At 43.7% G+C, this 16,904-nt stretch overlaps 1 protein-coding gene across 1 annotated transcript in view; it reads left to right on the top strand.

Moving 5' to 3' along the window:
- The window catches only part of LOC147106030 (sortilin-like), a 72,461-nt gene extending 58,232 nt beyond the window's left edge, over positions 1 to 14,229 (top strand). The window contains exons 9-12 of the mRNA XM_086008712.1: positions 3,014 to 3,119; positions 6,920 to 7,026; positions 7,834 to 7,951; positions 10,682 to 14,229. Of these exons, the coding sequence (XP_085864838.1) occupies positions 3,014 to 3,119; positions 6,920 to 7,026; positions 7,834 to 7,951; positions 10,682 to 10,696 (346 nt within the window). The 3' untranslated portion in view covers positions 10,697 to 14,229. The remainder of the gene's footprint in view (positions 1 to 3,013; positions 3,120 to 6,919; positions 7,027 to 7,833; positions 7,952 to 10,681) is intronic.
- The last annotated feature ends 2,675 nt before the right edge of the window (positions 14,230 to 16,904 follow it).

The following is a 16,904-nucleotide window of genomic DNA, read 5'->3' on the forward strand; positions in this document are numbered from 1 at the left end:
GGATGGGGGAGCGAGAGGGTGGAGAAGCATGTGATGACAGAAGGGACTAGGAAGGAAGCTGCTGAGGGCCACATTTTCCTCACAACCCCCACCCCAATTGCTACCTGCAGCCATTGGTGGCTGCTTTCCCCGCCACACCATGCCACACCACCTAGCACCTCACACCCGAAAGGAAAGAGGAAACAAAGGAAAACACAGAAGAGGACAGAGAGACAAGTGAGAAGCAGAAGAGAAGAGACAAAGAGCAAAACAGTAACATAATGATTCAGCCACAAATAAGAGAGTGACCATATTCTCTGAGTTACCATATTCAGTACCACAGGAGACTGACTAGATTTATTTAAGTAGCATTGACAGCAGTTGCTTTGTTTCATGTTGCACAAATCTTAATTTAAAAATGTTTTGCCAATAGTGCACGCCATTTGGGAAGTGAGCTATAAACCCATATATGCAGTGGAAGTGAGTGCACATTATAAGCAGCATAGATACAGCACTGTTGCTGTGAAACAATTTGGGTTTCATCTGGTAACAGCTCTCCAAAACTGGGTAACATTCACAACCAACACTGGACTTGCAAGATAATGAGAAGTACAACCTCTCACAATTTCATTTATTTTCCATGTATTATATATAACCAGTTAACATTTATAAACAGACACACAATCAATCCATGCTTAGATCAGATGTTTAGCTTGGATCTGGTTGCATGAAATCATTTATTTATTATATGACTTATGCTTTTTCAGCCCATTTGTAACATTCCTCACAATCCTATCAATATGTTCAGCCATAGGCAGTGTATTAGTGGCCCGGGGTGGGCGGGGCACGGGGGAGGGGGCGTTGTAGCCTCCGAGAGAGAACTAGGATGAGTCCAAAGAAAAGGAAGCTTCTTACTTTTACTCAATGCCACTGCGTGACAAATTTGAAACTTCAATAATCAAAAGCTACAAGTATGTGCTGAGATTTGAGTACACTTCAACCCCAAGGATTAGCTGTGAACTGTAAGGACAACAGAAAGTGCTAGAAACACTCAGCAGGTCAGGCAGCATCTGTTGAGAGAGAAACCGAGTTAACATTTCTGCTCGATGACCTTTCATCAGAAATTTTTCTGGACAACACATGTGAGAGCCCTTCGTTTATATTTTAATATACTGAATCATTTTGTAGCTTAAGTTGTGACGGAATAGAGCACAGGGTGGTGAACCTGTGGAATTCTCTACCACAGAAGGCTGTGGAGGGCAAATCACTGATTATATTTAAGAAGGAGATAGATAGATTTCTAGACAAAAAGGCATCAAGGGGTATGGGGAGAGAGCGGGAATATGGTATTGAGATAGAGGATCAGCCATGATCATATTGAATGGCGGAGCAGGCTCGAAGGGCCGAATGGCCTACTCCTGCTCCTATTTTTCTATGTTTCTAAGAACAATGACATGATTCAGTAAAAATATTCTGACTTAATCAGGAAAAATAGACACTTAACTAAATATTATTATTCTTGTTTAACTGCAGCAAAAAATAGTAGAATACATTTTAACCTATAATTGCTGTACAATTAGAGTGCATATGGGCCCTTTATAATATCCAAGTACCAGCAAAAGCAAGGAGCTCTGCTGTCTGTGAATGCGGGCAACAATTGCACCAGATTTGAGTCCAACTTTGTGTGTCCTTCCTTCATCCCACCCTGGGTTCTTCCAATAATAATGCTCTGTGTTATCAGCGGCCTGCCTATAAGATGTGATGTCTCACCTCATAACATACATTTTGAGCCAGCAAATAGAGACTCATTTCCTTCCAGAGAAGTCTCTGATGGCAAGCACGTTGTTAATGGCAACCCACCAGCATAAACTACACTGTCAGTATGGTCCGAGGCAGTTTCCCTAAGAGCTTTATGACAGCAAAGATAAATGGCTTCTACCTGCAGTGCTTATGCTAGGTGCATTATTTTGATTCTGGCCATAAGATCTCATTGAAACATACAATATTCCGAAGGAGATTGACAGGGTAGATGCTGAGAGGTTGTTTCCCCTGGCTGGTGTGTCTAGAACTAGGGGGCATAGTCTCAGGATAAGGGGTAGGCCATTTAAGACCGAAATGAGGAAGAATTTCTTCACTCAGAGGGTTATGAATCTTTGGAATTCTCTGCCCCAGAGGGCTGTGGATGGTGAGTCTTTGAGTATATTCAAGGCTGAGATAGATAGATTTTTGGACTCTAGGGGAATCAAGGGATATGGAGATCTGGCGGGAAAGTGGAGTTGAGGTCGATGATCAGCCATGATCGTACTGAATGGCGGATGGGGATGGGCAATAAATGCTGGCCTTGCCAGCGACGCCCACATCCCATGAACGAATAAAAAAAAAGCAGGCTCGAGGGGCTGTGTGGCCTACTCCTGCTCCTATTTCTTATGTTCTTATAAGATTGAGCTATGAATCTGTTTGCACTGACCTACAATGTACTTTTATTATTGTTATCCTATATAATACTTTCCTTCAATATTAACGACTTTGTAACACCACCTGCTTATTTCTTTTGGGACTGTAATGATGCACGCCCTCTGCTCTACCCAGCCTGAAAGTTCCTGTTGCTAAGAGATATAGCCAAAAGATCACAGCTTCATTCATCTGGCAGTGCAAAATGGACTGGGTGATGGACAACTGCTGTCATTACTGCTGGTTCATGGTCTCCTGACAGTAGCGTGAACGGGTTATCTCTGTTGTTCCTACCCTGAGATGGATCATTTACTAATGTGAGGCCTCTCCATCTAGCTGCCTAGTCAAAAACTAACTCAACTCTTTGCTGGCTGGTAAAGTCAAGCAACAGGCAAAACCAGAACTTGAACCTATATCCCAGTTGGTTGAATGGCAGACACTACTGCTTCCAGGTTGTTCACACTGTTCTCTGAGACATCAGATATTGCCTGGTTGGTTCTCTTTTTTTTCAAGTTAATGGTAAACATATATAATTATATAAGATTGGTCTAAAAAAAATAGTTTACTCCATTAATTCTTCAAGGTATCGAAAAATTCCTGGCGATAAATGTGAAGGGGGTTTCACGCCCAGTCGATCGGAACAGATGACAAACATGAGATGTGAACAAATTTTGTCACTGAAAGATCCTGTAAGTAAGATGAGCTGTTTTTGGAAAAAAACAACTCATCCGTTTATATTCTTTGTTGCACACTGGAGCAGAGACGGGCTGAAACATTAGGGGCAATTTTCTGGATATACACTACCCCAGGGAGCCTCACCCACCAGCATGGGTAATTGAGGGTGCACTGTACATGATGGATGGAATATCGTGGGCAGTATACCTTAACGCAGAAGAATATATTGCAAGATGTAAATGCTGCTATATATTATATTTATATACGCACATAGACAATCACTGGCCTGGAGCCGGAGATTTACAAGTGGATGCAACTTCACTTTGGTCTCAGTAGTTTATAATAGCTACAGTTATCTGAAATTCGATCGCTGGTCTTAAAGGCACAGGCCAGGTTAGCAGCTAAACATCGCAACCACAATCCAGGCTGGACACTATCTGTGAGCAGCACCGCAGGGGACAGCCAGCCTTTGTTGAAGGTTTATGGAGTTTATTTGTGCTGTTAGTTCAGACACTGCTGAACCACATTTTGTGTATAACCCTCACAACTGACTGGAGTCTGGAAACGCATCAGTCTGGGCTAGATTAAAACTCAGTTACTAGAGCCAAAATGATAGTATTCTAACCCATTATGCTACTTATTATGCTGTCAGCCTACCCTTTTAAGAGATTAGCTACATTTTAGCCCACCTTGTCTAACTTTTAATAATTGAAAAATATTTAGATGGAATTGTAATCTTTTATGGTGTCATCAGCTGGTCATAAAGTTTGGGTCTATTCTTTTCTGTAAAATCCCTTCAAATTTCATAGCGAGTTGAGAGTGTTTGATTTTCTCAATGAGAACTATAAGATGACAAATTAGATAGCAGTCTACTGTTTCTTCTTAACTGTGCTGAGTTAGCTGACACTTTGCTAGATTTCTGCAGCCAATAGGCACTGAATAACATTCTGAATTCTGTTTGGTTCCAATCCATTTTAACTGTTTCCATTTAATGATGTTTTACCATAATTTAAAAAACAATTACTGATTTAAGTTAGTTATCACAGCTGGACGGGTCACTTTATTTTGTGGCAATGCATCCTCTTAAGGGGGGAATACTTGTGATTGATGTGTGGAGTTGGTTATGCTCTACAAAATAGATGGGCGTTTCAAACATTGAAACAGTCCAAAAAGCACCTGTGGAGGGGAGGAGCAAGTAGTTGTGTGACGCTGTAGTTGAGGGCTGAAATACCAAGTCATAACATTATAAATTAAGGGACAAAAATTCGGTTGCTTTGCGTCTCGGGTGCTATCGGGCGCAAAGCAACTAGCACCCGGGCGCGGCGCCACCAATGCCCCCTGTGAAATTCAGTGGGAGGTTAGCGAGGCAGTAACTGGCTGCGTCGCCGGCGATGACATCATCACCATGCGCAGCGCCCCGCTCGTGCCCCGGCCACAATGTTCGGTAGCGTCCCCTGACTTACTGCCAGACGGTATGTCAGATGGGGCCAGGGGAGCCTACCTGCGGCCGGGGTGGCACTATTTAAAGGTGAGGTGCCAGGTGGCCATTTTTGTTGCTTACCGCCGGCCAGCACCTGCCTCCGCTGCCGTCCCTGGCTTCCTGAGCACCCCCCCTCGCCCCCGCAGAGTGCCGGCTGCGCTCCATGAGCCTGGCATATCTCTTGAATGCTGGGCTCTTTTGCCGGCACTCTGATCTCGGTGGCCCAGCTGGGCCCCAGGTCGTGCTGCACAAGGCCCCTCCCCTTTAAGAAGGGGAGGAAGGTCTGCAATACCGCGGCATGTAGCACTGCGATATTCCCTCACAGCGTCCCAAGAGGGAGGCGGGGCGCTTCCAGTAGAGTCCCGCTTCCCTCTTGGGGCGCTACCATTCAATTTCAGCTGTGGGGGTGTTAATTTTTTCGGGGCGCTACTTTTTCCCCTAAGTGTCAGCTTAACAGAAGCCCCACGCCAGGACTAGATCACATGACCTAGGCTGAGATGCCAGTGCAGTACTGAGGGAGTGCTGCACTGTTAGAGGTGCCGTCTTTCAGGTAAGACAATAAACTGAACCCCCCCCCCCCCCCCAAGTCCACTTGTTCTGGTGGTTCAGGAGGAAGTTAAAGAGCCACGGCAATTTTTGAAGAAGTGTATCAAGTTCTGGGGTCAGACCTACATTCTTCCCTCAATGAACGCCACCAAAAAACAAGATTAACTGGCCATCCAACTCATTACTGTTGGTGGGACCTTGCTGTGCGCAAAATGGCTGCCATGTTTGCTGACATAACAACGGTTCCTGCACTTCAAAACAAAGATTACATATAGCGGCCTGGAATTTTCTGCAATGGCGTAACCGTCAGGTTGTACCAATATTTAAGCCGAAATCGTCCCATTGGCGAGTTACGCCGAAATTTCCTGAGAATCTCATTAGCCTACACTGGCCAAGGAAAGTGCAGAACTCCATATTCCTTCTTTAAGTCCCTCTTTATGCATGAAAATTAAAGTTTGAAGCCATCAAACCATTATTTACGCACATCAGATACAGCACGTTTAAGAAAATGCAATCGCAGAAGTTTTTCAATTTTTAAAGCAAATAATTCTGATGCAATAAAGATACATTCAAAGATAAAGGAAACACGTTTACGTAGGATTACATAGGATATACGGCACAGAAACAGGCCATTCGGCCCAACCAGTCTATGCCGGTGTTTATGCTCCACACAAGCCTCCTCCCATCTTTCCTCATCTAACTATCAGCATAACCCTCTGTTCCCTTCTCCCTCATATGCTTGTCCAACCTCCACTTACATGCATCTATACTCTTCGCTTCAACCACTCCCTGTGGTAGCAAGTTCCACATTCGCACCACTCTCTGGGTAAAGAAGTTCCTTCTGAATTCCCTATTTGATTTCTTGGTGACTATCTTATATTCATGGCCTCTAGTCATGCTCTTCCCCACAAGTGGAAACATTCTCTCTGTATCCACTCTATCAAAACCTTTCATAATTTTAAAGACCACTATTAAGTCACCCCTCAGCTGTCTGTTTTCAAGAGAAAGGAAACCCAGCCTGTTCATCCTTTCCTGATATGTATACCCTCGCATTTCTGGTATCATCCTTGTAAATCTTCTCTGCACTCTCTCCAGTGCCTCTATATCCTTTTTATAATATGGCAACCAGAACTGTACGCAGTACTTGAAGTGTAGTCTAACCAAGGTTCGATACATGTTTAGTATAACTTCTCTACTTTTCAATTCAATCCCTCTAGAAATAAACCCTAGTGCTTGGTTTGGTCTTTTTATGACCTTGTTAACCTGTCACTACTTTCACTGATTTGTGTATTTGTACTCCGAGATCCCTTTGCCATTTGGATTCGTTTGCAACAAAATTGCCATAAAACACCAGAAGTATGACTTTGTGCTTAAAATTTTAGGCGTACATTTACAGCCCATTCAGAACTGTGTAAGTTCAGGAAATTCGCATGAGCTACACTTTTGTATGGGGGCAGTGGAGCTATGTTACTGAGAGGCAGAGGGTTTCGGCAGAGGTTTCACAGAATTGGTGTAAAAGTTTGAGGAAATTCAGGCTTAGCATAAAAATGGGCGTGAATGACTTATGCTCCAATTACCTGAATCTTTTGCACCGAAAATTGGCAGTACACCGTGCTTACGCCATTGTCACAGCGTACGGTTTCAGGAAATCCTGGGCCAAGGTGTTTTGGGCTGTTCCTGAAAGACGTGATATGGTGCTATATAAATGCAAGTTCTTTCTATGTATTATGTGTAATTAAAATGAGTTTCAGCTGTCTGAATTTTGTAAAACGTTGTATTTATTAACAGGTACCCAAGATTACTATTGTCATCATTGTTATCAGTGTATTGGCGGCATCAGTGCTGATGTTAACAGGCATTATCCTTATTTTCAAGAAATATGTGTGTGGAGGAAGGTAAGGAAACCAGTAGCTGAAATCTGTAATTGTTTCCCCTTGCTTTAAGTCACTTTATTTACTGAATGAAGTGAAACTAGCCCCTGCTGTGCAGTATTTCGGTCATTGTGAGCGGGCTCAAAAAGCAACTGCTTGGTAAAGTAGTGTGGACCATAGACACCGCAGCAGCAAACAGTGTCGTTCTGATCACTCGTCTTGTCATCTTACTCTCAGTTAATGTTGAACTGCGAAAGGGTGCTGCAAATCCCAGCTTTCTTGAATGAGTTTCACAGGTTTTACCCATGTAGAAAGTTTCTGTTCATTATAAAACAAAGTCGTCAAGCACGTCTTAATGAATCTACAATCCCTGCATCAAAATAAGGAACTAGCATCAAAAGCAAGGAAGTTGACCACAGACTACACAGTCCTGCATTCCAAACTGAGCAAGCCTCTCAGGGAAATTTAATTGTAGCACCTGCCCAGCACCCGTGGCTGAGATCAGTGCGCTCAACCCAAACCAACAAATGAACCTGGGATTTTCCTGGTCCGTGTGGCTCATTTTCATATGAGACTGTGATTGAAGGATTTGCCAATCTTTTTCTTCTATTATTTTTTAAATGCTATTTGAACGTGTGTGAACTTTACCTCATGGATCAGCAGTTTTCCTATTGACAATGTACCTTTTTATATTTGCATCCAATTCGTAGCATCATTTTGTTTCTACTTTATTTTGAAGCGGGTCGGGTTATAAAAGTTTGATGAGGTTTATTTCTCAGATCAACTTGTATGAAATTATCCAAAACAGTTGATTTCCTTTTCTCCATGTAGGGCCTTGGTCTATCGTTATTCAGTTCTGCAAACCAATACCGATGAAGTCTGCATTGCTGATAACCTGGACAGCAGCAGATCAAACACTGAAAGAGTTTACCACGATGATTCTGATGTTGTGAGTACTTCATCTATTTTAAAGTGTGTTCGTGAGTGAACTCGTGGTGTTTCATTTACTTTTGTATTTATCTTTCATTTCTTTTGGTTCCCTGACCAGGCAGTGTTTGGTCTTTCACATCGTAGGCCAGAGTGCCCACTTGTAGTGGTGAGTCCATGTAAACCCATCGAAACTAAAGTCAATCAGCAGAAAAATCACATCCCCTCTCCCTCAGCTCCATAGAAAGTATAAAGGCTAAAACTCCAAACTTTCAGTGAATTAGATATTTGAACACCTTGTAGAATAGTGGGAGGCTCCAGCAGTCCCATTTCTATACCGGTACTTTATTTATCCAAGAGCAGCTTCATTAGTCATGTCACACTAGCGAGGAACGAACCTGAGTTGCTGATGTGACCTCCAAAGATGTTCCCACAAAATAAAATAGTCGATCCAGAAAATGAAGAACAGGATGAAGTTCCACCATTGGAAATCCGATTAGAGGTGTTCAGCTTGAAAACTCTCTGACGAACTTAAGATGATGCATATAAAAAATTAAAAAATAAGCCAATGAAGAATGAATTATTGGCGTCCCAGGCTGTGTTTAAACTGTACTACAACTCTGAGACTAGTAGTAACAGAATGAATTCCCAATTGCTAGCACCTGATTGACACTGCCTGGCTGGAAGTGCACTCTCTGTGGGGTGAAATTAGTCATCAGCAGTAGCTCACTGTGAATCGGCAGCCCGTTTTACACCCACCACATCTGATTTTCTTTCCCATTGATGTAAAAGTGCAAAACGAGTTGCCGATTTGCTATAAGCCCATTTCGCCCCCTCTGTGCTCACGGTCGTGCACAGAGCTGCTCACTCCAGTGCTAACTTGTAAATGCTTCGAACGTCTGCTTTATCGAAACATCTTTAAAAACTCTGCTTAAGTTTATATGGTTCCCGAGAGGTCCAGTAGAGCCCCTGAACACTTTTTAAGCACTCTGTTCTACTCATGTAGTGTCAAACCCAAACAACGTGAAATAGACTCCCCAGTGGGTCTCGGATGAATGCTGAGTTACACTGTCACTTTGGCATCACTACTAAAAAGGAAACTGCTTCATACTAACATGGAACTGGAAGTTATTGACCTGTGAACCTGTTTTCCTCAGTAAACTTTGTACAGTATTAGGACCATTTGCAGTGAAAGGGTATTGTACACAAATATTACACCGCTCCCACACCACAGGAGGGATTTTCAACTTCCGCCCGCAATGGGTGAGAGTCGGTGGAGCAGCCGCTGCATGCCTGAAGCCAGCGTCGGGAGGCCTGAACCATTTTCTGATTCGGGCCACGTTGGAATGCAGCCAGCTGTGGGAGAGCGGGAAATGGTTGGTTCGATGCTGAGCCGGCCGGCAGGTTGAGCCTTTGTGAGGGGAGCCGATCCCAGGCTGGCAGTGAGCCGCAGTACTTTTGTGGAGCCAGGAACACAAGATGAAGAGGTTTGGGGCCCTTTTGCGAAGTGGTCACCAGCTGTCCCATTTAGGACCACTGGTTAGGCCGCTCACAGGCTGGTACAAATGGTGCAGAGCATACGCGGCACACGCTCTGCCCATTTATACTTCATATAATTGCGATCGTGGTCCTACAAGCATTTGACACCAATTTATTTTTAAACAACCTCCCACCTGAAACAGACTGGCCTGATGTAGGCCAATTGTCAGGCCTGCAAATGGTAGCTTAAAGTGCATCTCCCCTCCCCCACCACCCCCCCACCCCCCCCATTCCCACCTCATCCCACCCCATTTTCCTCTACAAGCCTCCCACATGTCAGGCTAGAATCAGGCAGGTGGCAAAATCACTCCCCATGTCCATCAGGGGCTCATTGATGCTGTCGCAGAATCTTTATTGAACCCTTTCAATCTTGTGACTGAACAGCAATTCAAAGATTTGCCAGCATCTAATGGAAGTGTGGCCAGCATTTCATTCTGAAATCACCTGCACATTTCCGAGCTCTGTGTAGAGCGGGTGGTGGGGGGTGCTCTCCTGCTCGTTCACTGGCATTTGAGCCATTTCCTCAGCAGACGAGCAGTAGAACCCATGCGGAAATTCACCCTCCATAAGTACAACACTGCCTTGTATTCTGCCGGTTACAGTGTTCCCCCCATTCCATGGTGAAACTGAGATCTCGCTTGAAGTAGTATTCGTGCTTTTTTTTTAATTGCTACTCCATCATAAGGGGTAATGTTACAAATGCTGGGCAATGGGTAACGAGCAGGAGAGTGGGACTAATAGGATAGCTCGTTCAAAGAGCCGGCACAGACACAATGGGCAGAATGGCCTCCTTCTGTGCCGTAAGATTCTATAAATATCTACACCTGTCAGAGGGTGTTCAAACCCAAATACTGGATCAATAAAGAGCTAGTCACAAAACTAGTGGAAACCTTTTATTCCAAAGGGTAAATTTTACAAAAGACAAGGCCACAATTGCACATAATCTGCCCTATTGAATAAAAGATTTATATTAGCTCTCTGACCAGCTATTTATTTATCCCATAATTGACACTCTAACACACACATCATAAGTTCTTGGTTATGGGACTCTCAGTATGTCAGGTAAATAGCGGCTTATAGAGTGGCTTGGGGGACTGTGAGCTGAAAGTAATTGTGTTTGTCTTTGTTTCTCTATATTAAATCTTCAGTTAGATAATAAGTCTTGTTGTAACCATATTTTAATATCAAATAATCTTTCTCCTTTTCCTTCTAGGATCTACTCGAGTAGGGCTGTACTTGGTTTAAATGGTACACAAACCATTATTCATCAACATTAATATGCAAAACGGACTTTGACTCATCAAGTTCATAAATTTGCAAATAAGCCTTGCCCAAGACTGCCCTTGGCACTGCTTTCTTCCTGCTCGTCAGTTTCCTTATGTCATCTATTGCTGTTTGCAAATTTAAAGCAAGTTTTTTTGTGCCGCTGCTAATAAAAAAGGTGAAAGTATAATTTCTTTCAATGTGTGGCTATGTTCATGTAAGTACTTTTGTTGCGTGTGGATCTTATTTACAGGGTAAACTCTACGAGGCCTCGAGCCACTGGCGGCACGTGTTGCAAAATAGTTCCACGCTTCAAAATCGCTGGATGGATTTTGCAACATTTGTAGTGTGGCTCCTCACAAAACTTACCCTAATAGATGGCTCTTAAGTTCATTGATTATTTAAACTGTGAGAAAAGAAATTGTGACTGGCTAGAGACAATAAACGTCTTGCGTGGGGAGGATAAATGTTTGATTTCACTGACTGGACCTTTATCTGGCCGAGTGGATCGCCCGCCCGTTATAGAACCTGTCCGATTTATATTCCATTTGAGCGGGCGATAGGCTCCCTTCCGCTTGATTACCACCCAGCCCATGAAGATGAAAATCTACCCCATTACCTTTCACCTCATGATGAAAGGGGCTCTTCTGCTGATCCATTTGCCTCATCAAACCAAGGAAAAATTGCACCCTCATTAACTGCTGTTCAGGGACCAATTGCAACTTCAATTTCAATGTAAGGGCCAAAAAGTTCCATGGAAGTTGCCCCAATCTCCCGCTGTAACCTCGGCAGGAGAGCGGCAGAATCTCTCCCCCACCACCCAGAGAAATGGCGTAAATGGCTTCTACAGAGTTTCTCCGTTTGTTCCACCGACCTCCCGCTGAAATCACGGCGGAGATGTGAAAAGATTCAGGTCTGTGATGTTTGCCTTAAATAAAAGTTATTATTTGTTTATTGTGAATGACTACCTCTGACAAAGGGAAATTGATGGTTGTTTGTTTCTTTTCTGTGATTGCATTATATAACTCAGATTTTGCTTCATCTGGAAGTTTATTGGAGTAGAAATTCGTCTTGGCTGTAGCCCAAAACGGGCAGTATCGCATCAGCCGCCCGTTATACGCCCCGCCTGACAGTCTCTTCCATTGGCTCTGAATATCAGGCCGGAGATATAACAGCGGCCCATGCAATACCACCCTGTTTGCGTTCCCACCCAAGACGAGTTTCTACTCCATCGTGTCATGGGACGGTAGTGTTACATGCTGACAATGCTTTACTGAAATGGCAAATAAGTTTATTAGTGAGGCTCTATACCAATGCTTTGATCAGGTTTCCAGATAGATAAAACAACTTATCATCCTTCCTCAGAACCTTAAATCTGACCGACCAGACTGGCAGCTCCTCTGTGATACCTCCAAACCTTTTTTAAGTCTGTTTCCCACCCCAGTGTTTCTAAGCTCGTCTTTGCTATACTTGTTCCCCTCATCTGTTATTCCCTTCTCCTCGCCCATAAACTGTATTCCAAAACTTAACACCCTTTTAAAAGTAATTATGAGGTGGTACACAGCTAAGTAAATTACTTAAAAACGTGGTGTAAAGTTAATAGGATTCCAGCTCATGATTCCTATTTTTGTTTTAAAAAATTCACAACTAAATCTAGGAATTTCCTCAGAGATGCTCCCATTCCGCCAGTGTAACTTTGCCAAAAGTGCGGCAGAAATCTGTTTACACGTGTAAATGGGATTTCCTGTGAAGTTATGGCATTGGAGTGGGAGCTGCTCCAAGTAAATTCTCACCCTAAGTTCCCTTCCCATCTACTTCTCGTGAGTCATTCACATTAAATATTTTTTCCCTTTTTAACACTGATGTTAAGGATTCAGTTGCCAAATTGAAGTCTAATGAGGCACATCGACTGACATCTTCCATTATTTTACGGAATGCACTATGAACTCTACTTGCAAATGCGTATTGTTACAGTGGCCTACATAAAACTATGCACGGTGATGCCTGGTGACCTTTCAGACAGGTGAGACGTATGCTGTGCATGCCTAACCAAGCCAGCTAGCTCCCATGACAACGGGCCCCTCACGCATCCACCGATACCTGACGCCACAGTCCAGGACACAAGCCGCTAATCTGCTTGCCATTTTCGGGTAGTTTTCTCGATGAAATGGCAAAAAAAAAAAAACGAATAATGAACTGACTGAATCGGCAGCTACCTGACCATCAAAAGGCAGAACCATCCACCTCTCCGAGTCCGAGACACAGGTACAACGTCCACATTGGAAGCCTAGGTGAGGCACCCAATGAGCCACCTCTGACTATATAGTACTTTGTACTGGACGATGCCAAAGAAATACTAGCAAACAAAATTCTACAATGGCCTGATTCTTTTGCGAGTTTTCTGGAGAAGTAGCCTTGTTCAACATCAAATATTGAATGTTTAAATTGAAACAAATAATGAAAACACACCCTGCAATGGCCAGCCTCCTGAATCAGGCTGTCCAGTCTCAGAATTGAAAGCAGATAATAGGCATTTCTCTGCTCGGCTTTTAGCTTCCAGCACTCCTTTCCCTCCCTCCCACTGCCATCACCATTTGTCAAGCAAGTTTCTTTTAACTGATTGATATGGGGTAGGGAAGTACTTTTCCCTTGAATAAACAATAAATACGACATTACTCCATTGTAAGCATCACCCTGGAGTTGTGAGGACTACAGTGGCAAACTTATGCCAGAAATTTAGTTCTTAAAGTTTATTGTAGGAACATGATTTCTACTTTATAATAGAATTTATAGAAATTATTTTTTGAAAATATTTTATAACAGGAAAATTATTGCGATAGCTGAAAGCACAACCTGAAAAAGATAATCCAATATTTGGAAAAAGGAACTTAGGGCACACAAAAATATTGCATTTGAATCCTGATAACTGGGGCTGTTATTGGAAATGATGTTCTTTACCAAGTAAAACTTCTCAGTCTTGGGGCGGGCATGTTGGAGTTCCAACTTGTGTCATAAACGCCACACCTCTGGCACAGCAAGTTGGCCAGTGCCCGTGGTTCTCCAAATGATGTGTTACTAGTGTAAGCAATGGCAAGGAGAGAGAGGCATCTGAGTGAGAAATATCCCAGGAACTGAACTCACAACCAGCTTGTTAGGAGTCGGGCACTTCGCTACCTGAAGAACTCATTCATATTTGTTTAAATACTTTGTAAAACTGTTCCTGCCCTGCCATCCACACCCCTCCACCCACTCAGGTCAACAAGCATTAATCATATGATGATGAGCTACTTCAAGTTCTTAACTTGATACATTCATGCAGATTTTTTCTAATGCTGTGAACTTTTATAATTTCTTAAGCAATTCAGGATACTTTGGACGTGGTACTTGTGCGTAAATAATGGTGTGTATTCAAACTAAAAGCTGTTTCTGCTGGTCAATTAAGTCAATTAGGTATATGTTGGTCTTGCAACTGCTAAATAAATTCTGCTTTGTTAACTATTTGTGTGTATGATTGTCTATGCACTGACCATTTGCAAAGAAAAGCAATTATATGTTCAACGTCAGTAATTGAAGACCAGGCAAACATGTTTCCTGTGTCTGAGTATCTTTCTTCACAGCCGTGGCTCAGTGGTAGCACTCTCACCTCTGAATCAGAAGGTTGTGGGTTCAAGCCCCACTCCAGAGACGAGCACATGATCAGGGCTGGCACTTCAGTGCAGTACTGAGGGGGTGCTGCACTGTCGGAGGTGCTGTTTTTCGGGTGAGATGTTAAACCCAGGCGTAAAAGATCCCACAACACTATTTGAAGAAAGGCAGGGAAGTTTTCCCCAGTGTCCCGGCCAATATTTATCCCTCAACCAACATTACTAAAAATAAGATTATCTGCTCATTTTGCCTTTCTGCTGTTTGTGGGACCTTATTGTGCGCAAATTGGCTGCCGCGTTTCCCTACATTACAACAGTGACTACACTTCAAAAAGTACTTCTTTGGCTGTAAAGAGCTTTGGGATGTCCTGAGTGTAGAAAAGGGGGGGGGGGGAGTGGGGGAGAAAGAAGGTTTTGGTCTGCCCCTGGGGTTTATGTCTGGCCAGTCAGGCGTGTCTGAGCTGCTCCAGGCCCCGTGCGGTTTCGAATCACTTCCCTTTCCTGGTTCTGACCGCCGGACTTATTTCAGTAGCGATATAGACAAAACGAGACTCATGGTTGGGTGCAAAAAAGACCAACGTTTATTGAAAATAAAGAATAAATTGCTATACAGTGAAAATAATTATGAATACAGCACACTTGCACAATTTTACTTAACGGGGAGGAGAGAAAACGGACACATCGAGGGAAAATTGACTAAAAATGACAATTTAACAAAATTCCCCTTTAATTCCCACCCCTTATACCTATCTAGGTTGCCTTGTAATGGGCCAGAAAGTTTATGCTCACCAGTAAATGCCTGCTCTGTGCCCCTGCGGTCTGCCTTGGATTCTTCACCGCCCCGAAGTAGAGATACCCCAGTAATTCAAAAGTAACTGCTGGTATTCCACTTCTTTGGGTGGGCTGTGGCGTTCCTCTTGCAAGCAGGGCACTGGAGGCGAGGCGGTAGAGAGAGAGAGAATGGCTTCCTGAGGGGCTATCTTTATACCCCATTAGGAGCCCTTATCTTCGCGCCCAAATCTGGACGTATCTGGGCTCACACAAAAGGGACCAATCTGTCTCCATTGACTGTAATGGGTTTGAATGTGTTTCCCATTTGTTTAATTGGTTTGAATGGAGCTATCTCAGTTTAAAATGTCCCACTGATTTCTCAAGTGCTGGACAAACAAATCCTTAAGTGTTCAGTAAGTGCTTTTTTATGGCCTTATTAACCTGTGTCACTTTTAGTGATCTGTGCATCTGTACCCCCGATCCCTCTGCTTCTCTACCCTATTACCACTCTTATTATCCAAGCAGTATGTGGCCTCCTTATTCTTCCTACCAAAATGTAGCACCTTGCACTTTTCTACATTAAAGTTCATTTGCCAATTAAACACCCATTCAGCAAATGTATTAATGTCTTCCTGTATTTGGTCGCAGTCCTACTCTGTATTAACTACACCACTCAATTTGGTATTATCTGCAAATTTTGAAATTGTACTTCCAATATCCGAGTCCAAATCGTTTATGTAAATGGTGAACTACAGTGGTCCCAGCACCGATCCTTGTGGAACACCACTTCCCACCATTTGCCAAGGGAAGGGATTTGAAATTCAGAATTCTATGACTCAGGTCGTAATGTAGTTGGGGCAAGGCCATTGGTTGCGCTGCTTCTGAGGCTAATGATTCGCTGTTAGACTTGTTGCAGCATATTCAGAATACTTTTCCAGGAAATAGTTGAGTAAATTCGCAGAACAGCATAATTTAGGGCATAAGTCACAGATCGTGTTCCCAGTCCAGGAAATTACGGGACGATCTTATGTGACTGCCCTTATAAATTATATATCAGCTATAGCATAGAATGATACAGCACAGAAGGCAGCCCATCGTGCCTGTGCCAACTCTTTGAAAGAGCTATCCAATTAGTCCCACTCCACGGCTCTTTCCCCATAGTTCTGCCAGAAAGCCTGTGTGCATTGTCAAGGAGCATGGAGGAGTCCGGCACCAAGCTTGAACAGGGCTTTGCGCCAAGCTTGGAGCCCATTCTTTCCTGCACGGAAGTGATGGGAAACTCCATTAGCACACTTTTGCACCCAACCATGATGCAGCGTCTGATGGCCGATGTCTCAGCTTCCATTGCAGAACCAGCAGAAGCCACCCAACGTCTGAGTGCTGCAGTGGAAGCTTAGACTGAAGTCATGCAAGCTCAGTTTGCTGTCACATAAGCACAGACTGCTGCCATCATGGCTGTGGTTACCAGTGTTGAAAGGGGCTTGCAGGGTGTCACAGCAGTCCAGCAATCTGTCCTCCAACAGATTACTAGGATTGCTGAGGCACCGCCCCGGGGCAGTGGCTCCGTGGAGCACAAACCTGTTGTCCTTTCTCAGGCAGACAACATTCATCCTCCCACCACTGCCACTCTGTCAGTGCCCTTGCTGTTGCCTATCAGCCAGCCAGCCCAGGCTGTTGCTGCCCATGCTGAGGATGTGCAGTCTAAAGACGGGCCTGCATCATGGGGAAGCCTGCTATCCTGTCGACACTGCATACTCG

This window comes from Somniosus microcephalus, chromosome 16 (genome assembly GCF_052327205.1).
Source record: "Somniosus microcephalus isolate GS21.2 chromosome 16, FLI_Smic_1.0, whole genome shotgun sequence".
NCBI classification, from domain to species: Eukaryota; Metazoa; Chordata; class Chondrichthyes; order Squaliformes; family Somniosidae; genus Somniosus; species Somniosus microcephalus.